The sequence below is a fragment of the Carettochelys insculpta genome, chromosome 27 (genome assembly GCF_033958435.1).
Source record: "Carettochelys insculpta isolate YL-2023 chromosome 27, ASM3395843v1, whole genome shotgun sequence".
In the NCBI taxonomy this organism is placed as follows: Eukaryota; Metazoa; Chordata; order Testudines; family Carettochelyidae; genus Carettochelys; species Carettochelys insculpta.
In genome coordinates, this window is record NC_134163.1 from 7,921,482 (window position 1) to 7,939,623 (window position 18,142).

At 43.5% G+C, this 18,142-nt stretch overlaps 1 protein-coding gene across 9 annotated transcripts in view; it reads left to right on the plus strand.

The window, feature by feature from the left end:
• The window catches only part of RFX2 (regulatory factor X2), a 144,741-nt gene that overhangs the window by 121,540 nt on the left and 5,059 nt on the right, over positions 1-18,142 (plus strand). For all 9 annotated transcript variants that reach the window (XM_074978401.1, XM_074978397.1, XM_074978396.1 and 6 more), the window contains 7 exons: positions 1,989-2,107; positions 2,336-2,448; positions 8,495-8,646; positions 10,782-10,879; positions 11,622-11,771; positions 14,573-14,781; positions 15,704-15,857. In XM_074978401.1, the coding sequence (XP_074834502.1) occupies positions 1,989-2,107; positions 2,336-2,448; positions 8,495-8,646; positions 10,782-10,879; positions 11,622-11,771; positions 14,573-14,781; positions 15,704-15,857 (995 nt within the window). The remainder of the gene's footprint in view (positions 1-1,988; positions 2,108-2,335; positions 2,449-8,494; positions 8,647-10,781; positions 10,880-11,621; positions 11,772-14,572; positions 14,782-15,703; positions 15,858-18,142) is intronic.

Sequence of the window (18,142 nt, forward strand, 5' to 3'; positions counted from 1 at the left end):
ACCATTCAAGAAATCAGCAAATATTTACTGCTTAATAGAGGTGCCCTTCTAATAATGATGAATCAAAACTGTACTCTGTAAACTTTGGGAAATCTTCAGAGAGGAGATTGCCTAATAAGGCGGCTTCCTATACAGACTTCTGCATATGTGGGAGGAGGACTGGATGCAAGATATGCTGCCTAATAATTGCCGCAGTTCACACCACTTCCTCCAGTTAAGAACAACAGTGTTAAGCATACTTGTTCCTCTTTTAAAGGAACGTATTGGCTGTGTCTACACTTGCATTCTTCTTTCAAAAGAGGCATGCAAGTGAGGTAAATTGAAAATGCAAACGAGGTGCAAATTTGCATATCTGACACCTCATTTGCATATTCTTATTTCAAAATAGCTTCTTTCTAAAGCAGAAAACCGGTGTAGACACTGCTCTTTCAAAAGTAAAGCCCATCTTCTTCCTTTTTTTGTGTGAAGAGGATTCTTTCAAAGATAGGGTTTACTTTCGAAAGAGTAATGTCTACACTGGTTTTCTTCTTTCGAAAGAAGCTATTTTAAAATAAGAATATGCAAATGAGGTGTCAGATATGCAAATCTGCACCTCATTTGCATTTCTATTCACCTCATTTGCATATCTCTTTCGCAAGAGAAATACAGGTGCAGACACAGCCACTAAGATGAATGAAAGCGGGTCCAAGACAAGTGGGACCAAAAATTTACCCAATTAGTTCCCAGTGCAAACTGTAGGTGTGGGGCTTTTTTCCCTGGTGACAGTTACACTACAACGATCTGTCAACAGACGACACTGTGGGAAGACCCTTCCTGACAAAAGTTCTGTTGACAGTATGTGGCCACACACGTAAGCCTATCAGAAGAGCGCACCGGACTGCTCAGCCTCTCTCTCGACAAAACAGGTACCCAGAAGCAGAGCAGACAGGACTGCCCATGGTTCTGGATGCTCTGTATGTCGAGAGAAGGCCCCCCAGAGTGTCCACACAGCTATTTTGTTGTCAGAATCTGTCAACAGTAGCATTATGCTTCAAAACTGAGATGCAGAACGCTGCCAGCATGAATGCAGAGTTTTGTGAACAAACTGCTGACAAATTGCATTTTGTGGGTGGACGTTCCACCGGTTTTATCGATAAAACTGGGGTTTTGTCAGCAAAACTCATTAGTGTAACTGTATCCCCTGTGTTTCTGATTAATGACACACAAGAACATGGCCATCTCTGGGCATTCCTTAAAATGCAGTTGTACCTGTTATGTCTGCCATCCAATTAAATTTTCCATTGTCCCAAAATACCAAGGGGATGTTATTCAGACTTCAGAGAAAATCTAATGGGAATGCACATTATAATGATACAAAGCATTCATGTTTCTTTCTTCCTAGTTGCAATAAAAGCATTCTCTTTTCTACAAAGGATAATTGGACAGCGATGTTCTTCTTTGGAATTGAGATGTTGAGGTATTGGATAATCAGTCTCAATTCACTAATCTCATTGTTAGTTACCTGAAATATGACAGAGAGATCTGTGTTCAGCTGTATTCTATCAAAACAAAAAAGCAGTCATGTAGCACTTTAAAGGCTAACAAAATAATGTATTAGGTGATGAGCTTTTTGAGGGACGGACTCACTTCTTCAGGTCATAGGCTTACCAGAACAGACTCAATATATTAAGCACAGAGGTCCAAAAATTGTTATCAAGGTTGACAAATGAGAAGAATTGTTACGAAGGTTGGCAAATTTGACACATTAAATTGGTATGAACAAAGTTTGTTCTGGTATGGCTATGGTTTGAAGAAGTGGGTCTGTCCCATGAAAGCTCATCACCTAATAAATTATTTTACCAGTCTTTAAAGTACTACATGACTGCTTTTTTTGTTTTTATCTGAAATATGAAATGAAGCAATTGACGTCTGCAAAACTGCCTGATGGCATTCATACATAATGATGAATTTGTGTTAAAGTCTGCCATCTTTCCCAAATTTTCTCCTAGATGTGTCTCATGTCTTTCCTGACTTCCCGGCACCTGATATAGGAAATGTCCTCCTACAAGAGGGGATCACCATGAATGATGTCAAGACTCTACAGCTTCTTTACAGACGGCACTGTGAGGTAAGCAAGTAGGCCCTCTTTCCTTGATGTAGGACCTGGCTCTGTAGTGAGGCCCTCTTGCTCCAGTCCCGCTCTCCTGCAGAGCGGGTTCTGAAGAGAGATGTTTCTGGTTGGGCTTGAGAGCATTGTTCAAGATATTTTCTCCCTGTGTGATCAGCTGGTAGGATATTCCATTTACACAGTGTGTGTTCTCAGACCATCTTGTGAGCTGTCATCTTTTATTCTTAGGCAACCTTGGATGTTGTAATGAACCTTCAGTTTCATTACATTGAGAAGCTGTGGCAGTCCTTCTGGAGTTCCAAAATACCATCTAGTGATAGCTCCACCACCGTGCCTTCCAGGTAAGTGGTTACACACTCACCTAGCTCACCTTTGGATGGCCTAAGGATATGTCTTCACTACAGGAAAGATCGACCCTGCCACAGTCAATCTTCTGGGGTTTGATTTAGTGTGCCTGGGGGAACACACCGAATTGAACATGCATTGATGCCAGTTACTCCTGTCTCTCATTAGGAGTAAGGGAAGTTGATGGGAGGGAATGCCCCTGTAAAACCTCTGTTAGTGGAGACAGCACAGAGGCCCAAATTAAGGTATGTCGACTCCAGCTACATAATTAACATAGCTGGAATTGCGTGTCTTTATTTGACCTTCTGCTGTAGTGTAGACCTGCCCTTAGTTTTGCTAGTGTTTTACCTTAGAGCGATGCAGTTTTATTGCTCTGTACGTGTTAGGGACATTAACGACCTACCTGGAGAAGACCCTGTTTTAGCAGTACTAATAGTACACTATCGTAATCAAATAGCGAAGCAGAGGATTTTGTGATCTGTTTATTTGACCTTTGATGATAGATACTAATCGAAAATGTGCTATTTTGGCAGGTAGGAATAGGTCACTGCTTCTGTAGAAGCCCAATATAAGCAGACATTTAGAACTGCATACCATTGCACATTGTTACAGAATGGCATCTCAGGAAGCCAATAAGATCACAGTCTAAGAATGTAGTGACAAATTGTGCTGCTTTGATCTTTTAATTTATTCTTGCGTTGTTCTCTGTTGTTTCCTATTATTTCCTGTTTATGTGTTAGTAACCTTCTGCCAAGAGACAGGGAAATGAACAGTGAGTGAGTGAAAACAGAGGAAACAGAAATGAGTGGCGTTATGATGAAAGTCTAAATAGGAGCCACTGTATATAGAGATTTCCAGTCCTAATGTTTTATGTTCAGATCATGGACTGTAAATAATGGGAAATGGGGAAAAAATCCCCTCGTGCTTCTAAAAGTCTTAAAATTCTAACCCAATTATCTTCCTCTGACAGTACTCAATGAATGGATTGTGGTAAAGAAACACTGTAACTGCAGATTTATTTTTAGATGCTTAGTTTAGAGAGTCACAAATAGGAAACAGAAAAAATAGTGCATAGTAATAAGGATACAGTCATGGAACACAGGTATTGTTGAGAACAACAAGAAGTCCTGTGGCACCTTATAGACTAAGATATTTTGGAGCATAAGCTTTCGTGGGCAAAGACCTGCTTCATCAGATGCATGAGGTGGAGTGGGAGTGTTTCCAGAGGGTTATTTAAAGATTGGGGTTCCAGTAAAAGGGAGTGACAGAGCTGACAAGATCTATTCAGCAAGGTGATGGCCCATTATCAGTAGTATGTATCAAAGGAGGGAAAAACAAGTCAGATCAGACAGGCACATTGTCAGAGTCTAATGGGGAGATATTAACACCCAGGGCTGAGAAGCTGCTTTTGTAAGGGGTGAGCCACTCCCAGTCTCTGTTTAATCCTTAGTTGATGGAGTCAAATTTGCAAATAAATTGCAATTCAGAGATTCTCTCTCCATTTGATATTTGAAATTTCTTTGTTTTAGGACTGCTACTTTTACAGGGAGATTGAAGTGGTCTCCCACAGGTTTCTGTGCGTTACCGTTCCTGATGTCTGATTTATGTCCATTTATTCTTTTACGTAGAGACTGTCCAGTTTGGCCAATGTAAATTGCAGTGGGGCATTGCTGGCATATGATGGCATATATTATATTAGTAGATGTGCAGGTAAAGCAGCCCGTGATGGTATGGTTGATGTTAGGTCCTGTGATGATATCACTGGGGTAGATATGTGAGCAGAGTTGGCAGCGAGGTTTGTTGCAGGGATTGGTTCCAGATTTAGAGTTTTCTGTGTTGTGATATATAGTTGCTGCTGAGAATTTCTTTAAGGTTGGCAGGCTGTCTGTAGGTGAGGACAGGCCTGCCTTCCAAGGTTGGTGAGAGTGAAGGATCATTGTCCAGGATGGGTTGCAGATCACTGATGATGCGTTGGAGAGGCCTTAGGTAGGGGCTGTATGTGATGGCCAGTGGTGGTCTACTGTTTTCCTTGTGAGGCCTGTCTTGTAGCAGGTGGCCTCTGGGTACCCTTCTGGCTCTATCAATCTGTTTCCTCGCTTCCTTACATGGGTATTGTAGTTTGAGGAAAGCTTGGTAAAAGTCTTGTAGATGTTTGTCTCTGTCCGACTCAAGGAATACTTCCAACGTGACACGGAACAGCACACTGACCCACAGGTACCCTCCCACCTACGGTACAAGACCTCGGGGACTCCCCCGATGGTCAAAATGACAAAATGGACCTATACATAGAATGCTCCAGCTGACGTGCACAGGCACAAATTGTTGAAAAGCGGCATCACTTACTGCATAACCTCAGCCATGCAGAATGCAATGCCATCAACAGCCTCAGAACCAGCTCTGACACTGTCACCCAAGAGGCCAACAAAGGGGGTGCTGTTGTCATCATGAATGGGACATACTACCAAAAGGAGGATGCCAGGCAACTCTCCAATACCACATTCTACAGGCCTCTGTCCCATGATCCCACTGAGGAATACACAAAGAAATACGGTTGTACCTTAATGCCTGGCTGTATACAATGGATGTGCTTGGTCCTGCCATGAGGGCAGGGGGCTGGACTCGATAGCCTCTCGAGGTCCCTTCCACTCCTACTCTTCTATGATTCTATGACTGTGTAGTGTGCCCTGGATGGAAGCTGGAGGTGTGTAGATAAGCATAGCGGTCCATGGGTTTTTGGTATAGGGTGGTATTTATGTGACCATTGCTTATCTGCACAGTAGTGTTCAGGAAGTAGATCTCTTGCATGGACTGGTCCAGGCTAAGGTTGATGGTGGGGTGGAAACTGCTGAAATCATGGTGGAACTCTTCAAGAGCCTCCTTCCCATGGGTCCAGATGATGAAGATGTCATCAATTTAGCACAGGTAGAGGAGGGGCACAAGGGGATGAGAACTGGGAAAGCATTTTTCCGGGTGAGCCATAAAAATACTGGCGTACTGTGGAGCCATGCAGGTGCCCATAGCAGTGCCACTGGTTTGAAGGTACAATTTGTCCTCAAATCTGAAATAGTTGTGGGTGAGGACAAAGTCACAAAGCTCCGCCACTATTTGTGCCGCGGTCTCATCAGGGATAATGTTCCTAACAGCTTGGAGTCCGTCTTTATGTGGGATATTGGTGTAAAGGGTCTCTACATCCATGGTGGCCAGGATGGTGTTTTCAAGAAGATCACCAATGGATTGTAGTTTCCTGAGGAAGTCGGTGGTATCTTGAAGAAAACTGGGAGTGCTGATAGCATAGGGTCTAAGTAGAGAGTCCATATATCCAGACAATCCTCTGGTGAGGGTGCCAATGCCTGAGATGACAGGGCATCCGGGATTCCCAGGTTTATGGATCTTGGGTAGCAGATAGTATAAACCTGGTTTGGATTCAAGGGGTGTGTCTGTGTAGATTTGTTCCTGTATTTTTATAGGGAGGGTCTTAAGTAGATGCTGTAGTTTCTTTGTGTATTCCTCAGTGGGATCATGGGACAGAGGCCTGTAGAATGTGGTAGTATGTCCCGTTCATGATGACAACAGCACCCCCTTTGTCGGCCTCTTGGGTGACAATGTTAAAGTTGGTTCTGAGGCTGTTGATGGCGTTGCGTTCTGCACGGCTGAGGTTATGCGGTAAGTGATGCCGCTTTTCAACAATATGTGCCTGTGCACGTCGGTGGAAGCATTCTATGTATAGGTCCATTTTGTCATTTCAACCGCCGGGGGAGTCCCCGAGGTCTTGTACTGTAGGTGGGAGGGTACCTGTGGGTCAGTGCACTGTTCTGTGTCATGTTGGAAGTATTCCTTGAGTCAGAGATGGCAAAAGTAGGCTTCCAGATCACCACAGAACTGTATCAAGTTTGTGGGGTGGGGGGTGCAGAAAGAGAGTCCCCGAGAATGGGCAGATCTTCTGCCAGGCTGAGTGTGTAGTTGGATAGATTGACAGTATTGCTGGGTGAGGTAAGGGTACAACTATTGTAGCCCCATGTGGAAAGTACGAGTTTAGATAGCTGACAGTTCTTTTTCTTCTGTAGAGGTATTGTTAAAAGTTTTAGAACACTGAGAAAATTCTGACAGGTGGGCTGCACAATCAGGGAAGATACAAACATCTGTGTGATTCATGGAGGCTACAGTCTAATAAGATTTTTACTTCTTGGGGAATTCTGCACAAAAGTTATAAATTCTACATGTAATATTTTAAAACTCTGCAAAGTTTTGCGTATTTTATTTGCCAATACACAAAGGTAGAGGCTCTAGCAGTATAATGAGAAAAATTGGGGATTGAGCTGCATTTGTTTTAGAAAGAAGGGAATGGGGGATTACCGAATAAGAAGGAGGCAGGCAACTGATGTGGATGTTTGTCGGTGTTAATGAAGGGCCAGCTTCTGAGTAAGGATGTGAGGAATGCGAGAAGATCAGGGTTAATCAAATGATATGTGCAGACAGGGGGTGAGATCCTGGCCAGAACTGGCGAGAGTTGAGCTCACAGAGATGGTTAAGCAGTGCTTTTTTTCTAGAAAAAAATGGTGCTGGAAATCAAGCCTCAAACTGCCCCTCCCCCAGGTTAACTCCCACCTCTGCAGCCCCGAACCACCCCACAACCAGCGCTCAAGCCCAAAACTGCTCCCTCCTACCCTCAGAGGGCTTAACGTCCCCTGCAGCCCTAAACTGTCCCCTCCTTTCCCCAGGTGGCTTAGTGCCCCCCACAGCCCCACACTGCCCCCCCAGTTTGCTTAATACCCCCCCACATCCCCAAACCACCCCCCTCCTGCCCTAGGCAGCTTAACCACACCCCTCCCCTCCACAGCCCCAAACTGCCTCCCCTGCAAACCCAGGATTCACTCACCTTAACCAGGACTCAGAGCTCCACACACTGATCTTTTACTGGGCTGTCTCCTCTTCACCACATCTGCGCAGCTCCACCCAGCCTTCCGGTAGGGGCTCCCAGTGCCCTGCTGTGCTGAAATAAGACTCAATTTAATTGGTTTAAACCTATTGTTAATGTGTCAAATTTGAAATGAACTCCAATTCAAAACTTTCTCTATGCAATCTGTTTTTAAAGTCTCTTTGCCCAATGTTCTTAGTGGCAGGGCATTGTTGGCACATAATGGCGTATATAATATTGGTTGAGGTATGAGAGAATAAGCCCTTAATCTTGTAACTAACATGGTTAGGTCCAGTGATGGTATCCCCAGAATAAATATGTGGACAAAGTTGTCAGCGGGGTTTGTTGCAAGGAAAAGTTCCAGGATTAGTATTACTGTGGTTTAGCCTGTGATTGCTGGTGAGAATCTTTCTTAGGTTAGGAGGTTGTCTGTAGGTGGGGACAGGTCTGTCACCTAGGGCCTTCTGGAGTGGACAAACCAGGCAAACTTTTCAGCAAAGAATGCATGGACACAGAGCAGACATCAGGAATCTCAATGCACATAAGATGGTCAGTGAACACTTCAGTGGAGTGCGCCATTCTGTTAAAGACCTGAGAATTTGTGTTTTACAACAACGGGACTTTAAAAACAGATTGCATAGAGAAAGTTGTGAATTGGAGTTCATATTCAAATTTGACACATTAACGTTGGTGTGAACAAAGACAACAATTACCTCATGCATTACAAGGACATTACATTCCCTTCCTTTGATACTTGTAATTATCTCAGGCAAGAAAATTAACATCCCCCAACACCTCACTCCATTCCTTCAGTCCTATGTACCTGATTTGTCGGTTTTTACTGTAATTTTTTGGGGACCTCTGTACTTATAGATGTCGGTATGTACTGGAAATGAAATTGATCTGATTAAGTGGGCCTGTCCCATGAAAGCTCATCACTGAATAAATCATTTTTTTGGTCTATAAAGTGCTACATTTCTGCTGTTCTGCTTTGTTAGAATACACACTACCATGGTTACTTCTCTGTTACTATCCTGAACTATGTTATTCTAATGAGAAATATGCAAGAGTTGCACATGCATAAAATGAATCACGCTGTTAACACGACATTCCTCCTTGCCATGCAGTGAAGAAGAACACGAAGGAATCATCCCAAAGGACAAGCTGATCACCCTATGTAAATACGACCCTATTCTGAAATGGATGAGGAGCTGTGATCACATTTTGTATCAGGCCCTGGTGGAGATCCTCATCCCTGACGTGCTAAGGCCAGTGCCTGGTAAGTTTGTTGTGAAGTGATCAGAATGGTACAGGGAGCCCTGTTGCCTAACTGTCTTCTTTCATGTTTTATACTGTGTCAGCCCTCCCGCCCCAGTTGCTGCATATTGTGTGATTGAAATCAATGAGTTTGAAAAGTTGACTACCACTTGCCCCAAAGGCTTCCATTATAAAGGCTGGCGTAGAAGGGTTTTGTTTAAAATTAGAGCTTGTATGTTATGGCAACCGCAGTCTCCTATATATGGAATGATTCCTGTCTGGGCATCATGTCCTGGCTCCTGGGTGCCTAGATGTTTTTTCCTTCTTTAAAAATTAAGTGAATCACATTATCACAGCTTCAGGCTTTGGCCAGGAACCAAGCTGTATTTAAGCATAATTAATCCCTGTTGAATGCTTCCTTAGAGATGTGTGTCTTTCTGTTCTGTTACATCTTTCCAGCCCATCCTGCACTTTGTTTTTTTTCTTTTTATATATTGGTAGTGGTTAGGAGGTTAGCATGGGCTGCAGAAGCTTTTACCTCCAAGGGCCTGATTCAGCAGTCACTGAAAGCAATGACACTGCTGTGCATTTATGTGTTTTGCTGGATCAGTCTCTCATTCACTAGCTCAGACTCTATCCAGGTCAAGAGTGACCCAAAGGTACTACCAGCTGGCGTCTCTTTGGTGAGCTAGTGGCCTCTGGGCAGTCACTAGAGGCAGAAAACCAGCACTGTCTGCCCTTGTGTTAGCAGGGCAGGAAGCCTGATCTGGAGGCTTGTGCACTAAACTGGAATCGTAAAACACGAATTCAGTTCCCAGCTTTGCCACAGACTCTCTGTGTGAGTTTGGAAAGTCACTGGGTGGGGGGCAGATTTTCGGTGGTACTGAGGTGAATAACTGCCATTGAAATCAGCATGAGTTAGGCCCTGAAATATTTTTAAAAAGCTGAATCTTTTGTCTTTCTTTCCTTTGGTCCTCCTTCTGTAAAATGGGGGTGATAGCGTTTCCCTAGCTGTGAGCATAGGGGTGTGTGTGTGTGCGTGCACGCACATGCATGAATACACAAATCATTGTGAAATGCTCAAATACTATCATAATGGGCTAAACATTTGTAAACCTGGGTACAGCAAGGCAATAAATAAAAGCAACTTAGTGTTCAGACATGCTGAGACTCTGCAGCTTCCATTTACTTCATTCCATCCCTGAACACTGGGCTACTTTCATTTACTTGCCTAACTATGGATTTAACAGTAAAAGTCTGGCTCCACGTATATCTGTACTGTGGAAGCTTAATTTTTCTTGCTGACCAGAGAAAGGAGTCTGATTAGCTCATTGCTAATTACTCTACAGGTGCATCTACAGTAGGAACAAACTTCAACGTTAACTTCAAAGTTAGGCACTACTTGGAAGTAGCCACCAGAGAGTCTGCATACATTTTCCCTTACTTTGAAGTTGGGCTCCCTAACTTCAAAGTCCTTACTTCATTCCTGGGAATGGAGTAGAGCCATACTTCGAAGTATAACTTTGAAGTAGGGTGAATGTAGACTCTCAACTTTGAAGTAAGCAACTTCGAAGTTCTTTTTGAAGTGTAGAGATGGCCTACATGTGCAAGTCAAACCACACAGAGTCACAGATTCCAAGGCCAGAAGGGACCATTATGACCGTCATGGAGTCTGACCTCCTGTATCACTCAGGCCAAGAACTGCCCCAAAATACTTCCTGTTTGAATTAGAGCAGATCTTTTAAAAAAGTATCCCACCTTGTTTCAAAAAGGTAATTGATAGCTTCAGTGCTGGGAACCTTTACTCATCTGTGATTTACATAGCCTGGACCACACATGTGCTTAAACATTATTAATATTGCTGAAGCCAAGAGTCGTAGAAAAGTTTTGCATAAGCCTCAAAAAATGAGGGACTATTTAATTTATTGGCTAAAAATTTCAGCCTGATTAATTCATTTCAGTCTCCATTTTTTTTGCAAGACCCCAGTGGACTGAATTCAGCTGATTAATCTGTACTGCAGTAGGCACCCATGGGACAGTTTCTGATCCAGCGACTATTATCTTGATTTAGTACATCCCAAAGTGGCTCTAGGCTGACAGGTCTCGTTAAAGTGATTTAGAAAAGTCTTTTGAGCTGTTCCGACTTCTCTCTTGCAGGCACCTTGACGCAAGCCATCCGCAATTTTGCAAAGAGTTTGGAAGGATGGCTGATGAATGCAATGAGTGATTTCCCCCCACAGGTAGTCCAGACAAAGGTAAACAGCGGGAGTTTATTGCAAACAGTGGGAGGGGTTTTGTTATGGTTTTGTCTGGTGATTCTGAGGCACGGCTATTTCAGGCTTCGGTGATTTGCACTCTGGGCTCACCTTCAGCACATATCTCTGCTGGCACTTGTTATACGATCACTGCTCACTTCTTGGCCCATTGCACGTACTCCATGCTCAGCTAGGCATAACAAACAGAAAGTGTTGAGGCAATATTGAGCCAGACTAGCAAGTTGTTGTGGGGGAGAGAGGTCCATGGACACATGGATGTGCTGATACCACATGAAGTGACAGGTTTGCCTTGGGAGGGTCACAGCAATGTAGGACTGAAAGTGATCTTGAGAAGTCACAGTGCCCAGCTCCTGTGCTGAGGCACCATCAGCTATATCAATGGCTCTTAAACTGAGGTTGGGACTCCACAATAGCTTGGAACCCCATTTTAATGGGGTTACCAGGCCTGGCATTAGACTTGCTCAGTCCCGCTGAAGCCTAAGCCCCACTGCCTGAGGGGTAAGCTTAAGAGCTAAAGCCCTGGTTGGGAGGGCTGAAGTCCTTGATCTTTGGATCCCATGGCCAGGGCAGTGGGACTCGGGCAGGCTGAAGCTTTGGTTCCCCTCCTGGGAATAATGTAGTAATTTTCTTTGTTAGAAGGGCTCAGAGTTGAATAAAATTTGAGAACCTCCGAACTGTGTCCCAGATCTGTATGGCCCTGCGGTGGGTATTCCCATTACAGGTTGGAGTAGTAAGTGCCTTTGCGCAGACCTTACGAAGATACACGTCCCTGAACCATCTGGCTCAGGCAGCTCGTGCTGTGCTCCAGAACACCTCCCAGATAAACCAGATGCTCAGCGACCTCAATCGAGTGGACTTTGCCAATGTGCAGGTGAGGTTTTGATGTTCCAGTTGAGGCCAATGTGATTCTTGTGCAGGAATTCTTAAACTACAGCCCCCTGCAGAATTCACCAGCTACCGCGTTGCACAACAAGACAATTAAATGCTTTCCCAGTATCACTTTCCTAGGTAAGCAGTTGCTATAGATGCCAGAGAGGTGACATGCAGTTGTGAATAGAACAGGAGGTGTCCCCAAGACAATCACTTTATGCAGCAGAGCTCATGCTGTGGATAAGTTTGAGAAGTCCTGATTTTAGTGCTTTGGGTATGGAACTGGGAATCATGACACCTAAGTCCCAGTCCTGACTTTTAGCAGATCACAACTCTTCTGTATTTCAATTTCCCACCCAATGAAACAGATACACTAGTACAGACCAGCCTAAGGTGGGTTGAAAGGTTTATCATTTAAACATCACTCTGATATTGGTTGGTGAAAGTTTTGATGGGTGAGATTTTTTGGAAGTGCCCATGTCAGTGTTTCCCAAACTGTGTTCTGTGAAAAATATTTGGTGCTAGCCATATTTCTTATTCTAACATATTACATAAGAAATTACAGTAAACTCTTTCATATCCGGCAGCCCCAGAACTAGGAGGTTGCTGGATATTCAAATAGTCGGATAATAGAGAGGTATACCTGGCATAACTCTAAAGAAAAACAAGATTAGATATTAAGAAACAAACTAAAAAGTAGGCAGAGTAATTTATTTACCAGCAACATTAGTATTGTACACCGTAAATAAATACTGTATTTGCTGTATTTACTTTCACTGTATTGGACTTATGGAAAACATAACTAAAATTTACTTATGGTTAAAATGCTGGTTGTTTGAGAGTTTTGGATAAGAGAATGCTGGATATGAAAGAGCTTACTGTATGTGTGTACCAAAAATACTAAGGTATTCCAATAGTATTTAGATTGTAGGTATATTCATATTTATAACACATTCATAATAGTGTAGTTGTTATTTTGCGACTCATGCTGAAACAGAGATGGAAACACACTCTTCCCATTAAAAAAGCTGTCAAATGTTACTTATTTTTATTTTCCAGTAGTTTTCTGTAAAAATAACAAATTTATAAAAACACAAAATGTAAAAATATTTTCCATACCTAATTTGTTTTCCTATCTGCCTATCAGAAGGACATTAGTTGTTCATTCAGATGATTTTCTCTTGTTATTTTTTGTTCTTTGTAAAATAAAAGGCATCTAAAAATAACTCTTAAATCAACTTAATATCACGTACATCAATTTTCCAAGTCCAAAAGTGTTGCGTGGCCAAGTTAGTTTGGGAAATGCTGGCCTATGTGATTTAGAAGCGTACGTGTCTTTGAAAACCTACAGGACTTGTGCTCCTGAGTTTCATAAGAGCTCTTGAAAATCTTACCCAGGAGTAAAGAGTTAGGTGTCTAAATCCCACTGATCTCAGTGCAGTTTAGAACGTAAGAACAGCCATACTGTGTCAGACCAAAGGTCCATCTAACCCAGTATCCTGTCTTCTGTTACTAGCTAATGCCAAATGCCCCAGAGGGAGTGAGCAGAACAGGGAATCATCAAGGCTACGTCTACATTAGAAGTGTCTGTCTACAGAAGTTACTATAGGAAGAGATGTTCCGACAAAATTTCAGTCAACAGATGACATCTACCTATCAAAACAGATCACGTCTACCTATCAAAGCAGATTGATCTTTTAATCCAACTTGTCCACAAAAGGGCCCCCTGGAACATCAAAATGTCAACAAAATGCATTTTGTGTGTAGACACTCTGCAATTTTTTGTCTACAAAACCCCACGTTGTCTACCAAACTTTCTGTGTAGACGTAGCCCAAGTGATCCATTGTCTGTCGCCCATTCCCAGCTTCTGGCAAACAGACTCTGGGGGGCAGGGTGTTGTGTGAAGAAATACTTCTTTTTGTTTGAAACCCGATGCCTATTGTACCAAATAAGGCCTCTTTTGAGAATCCCAGACATTGATGCTACACTCAGCAGTTATAGTCATAGAGTACTTAGAGCCAGAATGTTACCCTGTAACATGGCCATGTATACATCTCTCATAGACCTGGAAGGGACCTCAAGAGGTTATCGAGTCCAGTACCCTACACTCACAGCAGGACCCATCACCCTCTATAGCAGATTTTTTTTTTAAATCTAACTTGCCCCAGATTCTTGGAAGGCCCCCTCAAGGATTGAGCTCACGTCCCTGGGTTGACAAGGTCACGGCTCTAATTACTGAGCTATCCCCTGCCAACGATGTGGAGTCTTTTCCTTTGCCAGAGAAGGGAGTCAGGAAGCACTGAAGGCCATGAGATAGAATGAACAGCACTTCTCTGCAGACACGTAGGCTGCGTTTACACTACAGCAACCTTTCAAAAGAGGCTCTTCTGGGAGATCTTCTTTCGAAAGGGCGTGTCCACACACAAAAGAGAAGCTCGAAAGAACAATCTGCTCTTTCGATAGAGAGCACTATGCAGCTCCTGCCCTTTCGAAACAACACGCCCAGGACTGAAAAATCCAGCGCCATGAGGACTGCTCTTCCGAAGAAAGGGCCTGTGGAACATCTACACATGCTTTTTTCGAAAGAAGCTTTTGAAAGGAGGTGCTCTTCCTGATCTGGGAGCAGAAGAGGGCTTCCAGAGGAAAAGCCACATTCTTTCACTTTGAGATCGAAAGAGTGCATTCTGTGTGTGGATGATCCGCATGTTCTTTCAAAAAAGGGCTTGATTTTCCAAAAGAACTTGCTAGTGTAGACGCGGCTGTAGATACCGATTTCTAACTTCCTCTTCTGCCCTTGGCAGGAGCAAGCCTCGTGGGTGTGCCAGTGTGAAGAAGGCATGGTGCAGAAGCTGGAGCAGGATTTCAAACTCACACTACAGCAGCAAAGCTCCCTTGATCAGTGGGCTAGTTGGCTGGATAATGTCGTCACCCAAGTTCTCAAGCACCATGAGGGCAGCCCCAGCTTCCCCAAGGCAGCGAGGCAGTTCCTACTGAAGTGGTCCTTCTATAGGTACAGCCCTCCTTTGTCACGGGAGTGTATATGGAGTTACATACACATCTCATAGAGCTGGAGGGGACCTTGGGAGGTCATTGAGTCCAGTCCCCTGCCCTCTTGGCAGGACCAAGCACCATCCTTTTTTTTTTTTTTTTGATCTATTTGCCCCAGATCCTTAATGGCCCCCTTCAGGATTGACCTCACAACCCTGCATTTAGCCTGGCCAAATATGTACCTGCATGGAGCATCTGAATAACTTGCTGCTAAATTGTATTTCCCCACTCCACAGGCCAGACTTCCAAAAGAAAGGCTGTCCAAGGTCAATTTCCTAAACCTTGGGTGCCTAAAGTTAGGTTTCTAGATCACTCTACCTTGTGTACAGGATTTAGGGCAGTGGTGAATTAGGCCCTTAGCTATTTCGAAATACAGTGTCTACACACACAGAGCCTATTAAGAAATAGAGCCCTTGGGTACACTATGTCGTCTTTTGAATTCCCTGTCTAAACAGCCCCTGTTTTGAAGTGGCTATTTCGAAATCGGCACTGTACCTTATAGAATGAGGTTTACTGATTTCAAAATAAGCCAACCACTAGTTCAAAACTATGTTGAAATAGCAGTTGTGTAGACGCGAGCATAGTTATTTCGAAATAACTCTGCTGTGTCGACCTACCCTTAGTCCCCCCCTCTGTGAAGTGGGGACACTATTGCACATCTCCTGTAGTAGGGGGGCTTGTGAGGTTAAACGAACTAATATTCTTAAAGTGCTTGGAGATTTTGGGTGAAAGGAAGAATTGAACAGGCACCCCCAAGGATTACAGTTGTTACAGCTCAGAATGACTCAGCAGTTGCCACGATTCTCCCTGCTCTAGAATTTCCACCAGCCAACGTCTGGTTCTAAAATATGTCTAAAATATTTTGTTTCCTAACTGTCCTCTAGCTCCATGGTGATCCGTGACCTAACTTTGCGCAGCGCTGCCAGCTTTGGTTCCTTTCACCTGATTCGCCTGCTCTACGATGAATACATGTTTTATCTGGTAGAGCATCGTGTTGCCCAGGCAACAGGGGAGACACCAATTGCTGTAATGGGCGAGGTGAGCACTATTTATGCCCTCGTAGTGGAGTTTAACCAAACTGAGCAGGGGTTCAAAGGACACCACCAGCCAAACTACATTGTGCTCTGAACATGAACTAGCTGCGTTTTTCAAAGGATTTGCTAATTTTTGGTGCCTCTTTTTTGGCAGAGATGCCCTGGGCCTGACTTTTCAGTTTCTTCCTCTGGAATTATTAGGAGTTGAGATGCTCAGAGGTGATGAGCACCTCAAGTTGGGTGCCATTGATGGAAGCCCCCATTTATGCATTTGGTGGCACTTTGGTGTCCAGCATCCATGTCAGCCACATACTCGATTTCGAGTGACTTTTAAAGGGCTGGGCCACTTAGCTCTGTCAGCCCCTCAGAAACCTCAGACCTTGTTCATAGGCAACTTCTTCCCCTCTTTGGGTTTTTCAAGGAAAAGCGTTTTCACAAATCACATATTTAGTTAAAGCGCCCCAAAGATTTGGCAGTGGGCTTCTGACACAGGTGGCTATAGCTAAAGCCTCTTCCAAACCATTTTTTAACTGGATCTCTGGTTGCTAGTGTCCCTTTAAAGCTGTCCGCATATAAAATTATTTAGTAAGAAAGTTTCCTTGTTAGTGTTAACATGCTGGATTAAAACAAAGAGATTTAAAATCTAATCTATTCTGTGGAGTAGATGCTCTTTTTCTTTCCGTTTCAAACACAACTAGGGTGACCAGATGTCCTGATTTTATAAGGACAGTCCTGATATTTGGGGCATTGTCTTATGTAGGCACCTATTACTTATTACCATGTCCTGATTGGGTGCATAACTGGTTGGATAACTCTACCCAGAGGTGAAGTGAGTCTGTGCTCACGAAAGCTCATGCTCAGAACTTTTCTGTTAGTCTATAAGGTGCCACAGGACCCTTCGTTGCTGTTACAGATCCAGATTAACACGGCTACCCCTCCGATACTTGTACCCACAGAGTAGTTCTTAATGGTTCTCAATCCTGCTGGAAAAGTATAACAAGTGGGGTTCTGCAGCCTTCTGTGTTAGGACCGGTTCTGTTCAATGTCTTCATCAATGATTTAGATATTAGCATAGAAAGCACGCTTATTAAGTTTGCAGATGATACCAAGTTGGGAGGGGTTGCGACTGCTTTGGAGGATAGGGTCATAATTCAAAATGATCTGGATAAATTGGAGAAATGGTCTGAGGTAAATGGGATGAAGTTTAATAAGGACAAATGCAAAGTGCTCCACTTGGGAAGGAACAATCTGTTTCACACATACAGAAAGGGGAGAGACTGTCTAGGAGCAACTACAGCAGAAAGGGATCTAGGGGTTATAGTGGACCGCAAGCTAAATATGAGTCAACGGTGTGATGCTGCTGCAAAAAAAGCAAACAATTCTGGGATGCATTAACAGGTGTGTTGTGAACAAGACACGAGAAGTCATTCTTCCACTCTACTCTGCGCTGGTTAGGCCTCAGCTGGAGTATTGTGTCCAGTTCTGGGCACCGCAGTTCAAAAAAGATGTGGAGAAACTAGAGAGGGTCCAGAAAAGAGCAACAAGAATGATTAAAGGTCTAGAGAATGTGACCTATGAAGAAAGGCTGAAAGAATTGGGCTTGTTTAGTTTGGAAAAGAGAAGATTGAGGGAAGACATGATAGCGGTTTTCAGGTATCTAAAAGGGAGTCATAAGGAGGAAGGAGAGAACTTGTTCTTCTTGGCCTCTGAGGATAGAACAAGAGACAATGGACTTAAACTGCAGCAAGGGAGGTTTAGGTTGGACATTAGGAAAAAGTTCCTAACTGTCAGGGTGGTCAAACAGTGGAATAAATTGCCAAGGGAGGTTATGGAATCTCCGTCACCGGAGATATTTAAGAAGAGGTTAGATAGATGTCTATCAGGGATGGTTTAGATAGTACTTGGTCCTGCCATTGGGGCAGGGGGCTGGACTCGATGGCCTCTCGAGGTCCCTTCCAGTCCTAGTGTTCTATGATTCTATGATTTTCCCCACTTGGTGTCTGGTCACCCTACCTGCAACTGGCACAGTGAAACTAAACAAGTCAAATTTTGCTATCTGTTTAGTTAGTTTCACTTTCTGAGGTTGACTTATTAGTCCCCTGCTAATTTGGTTGGGTCCCCAACACTGCAGTGGATTGTTTAAATACGCAAAAACTAGTTTTAATTAAAGAAGAATTTTAAAAGGGTGTGGAATTATTTCTGTTTATACAGCTAACATATCCTAACTGTGAGCTTTAACTGTTTGACAGTTTGATTTTTCCTTCATTAGACTCTTGTAAGTATTTGTCT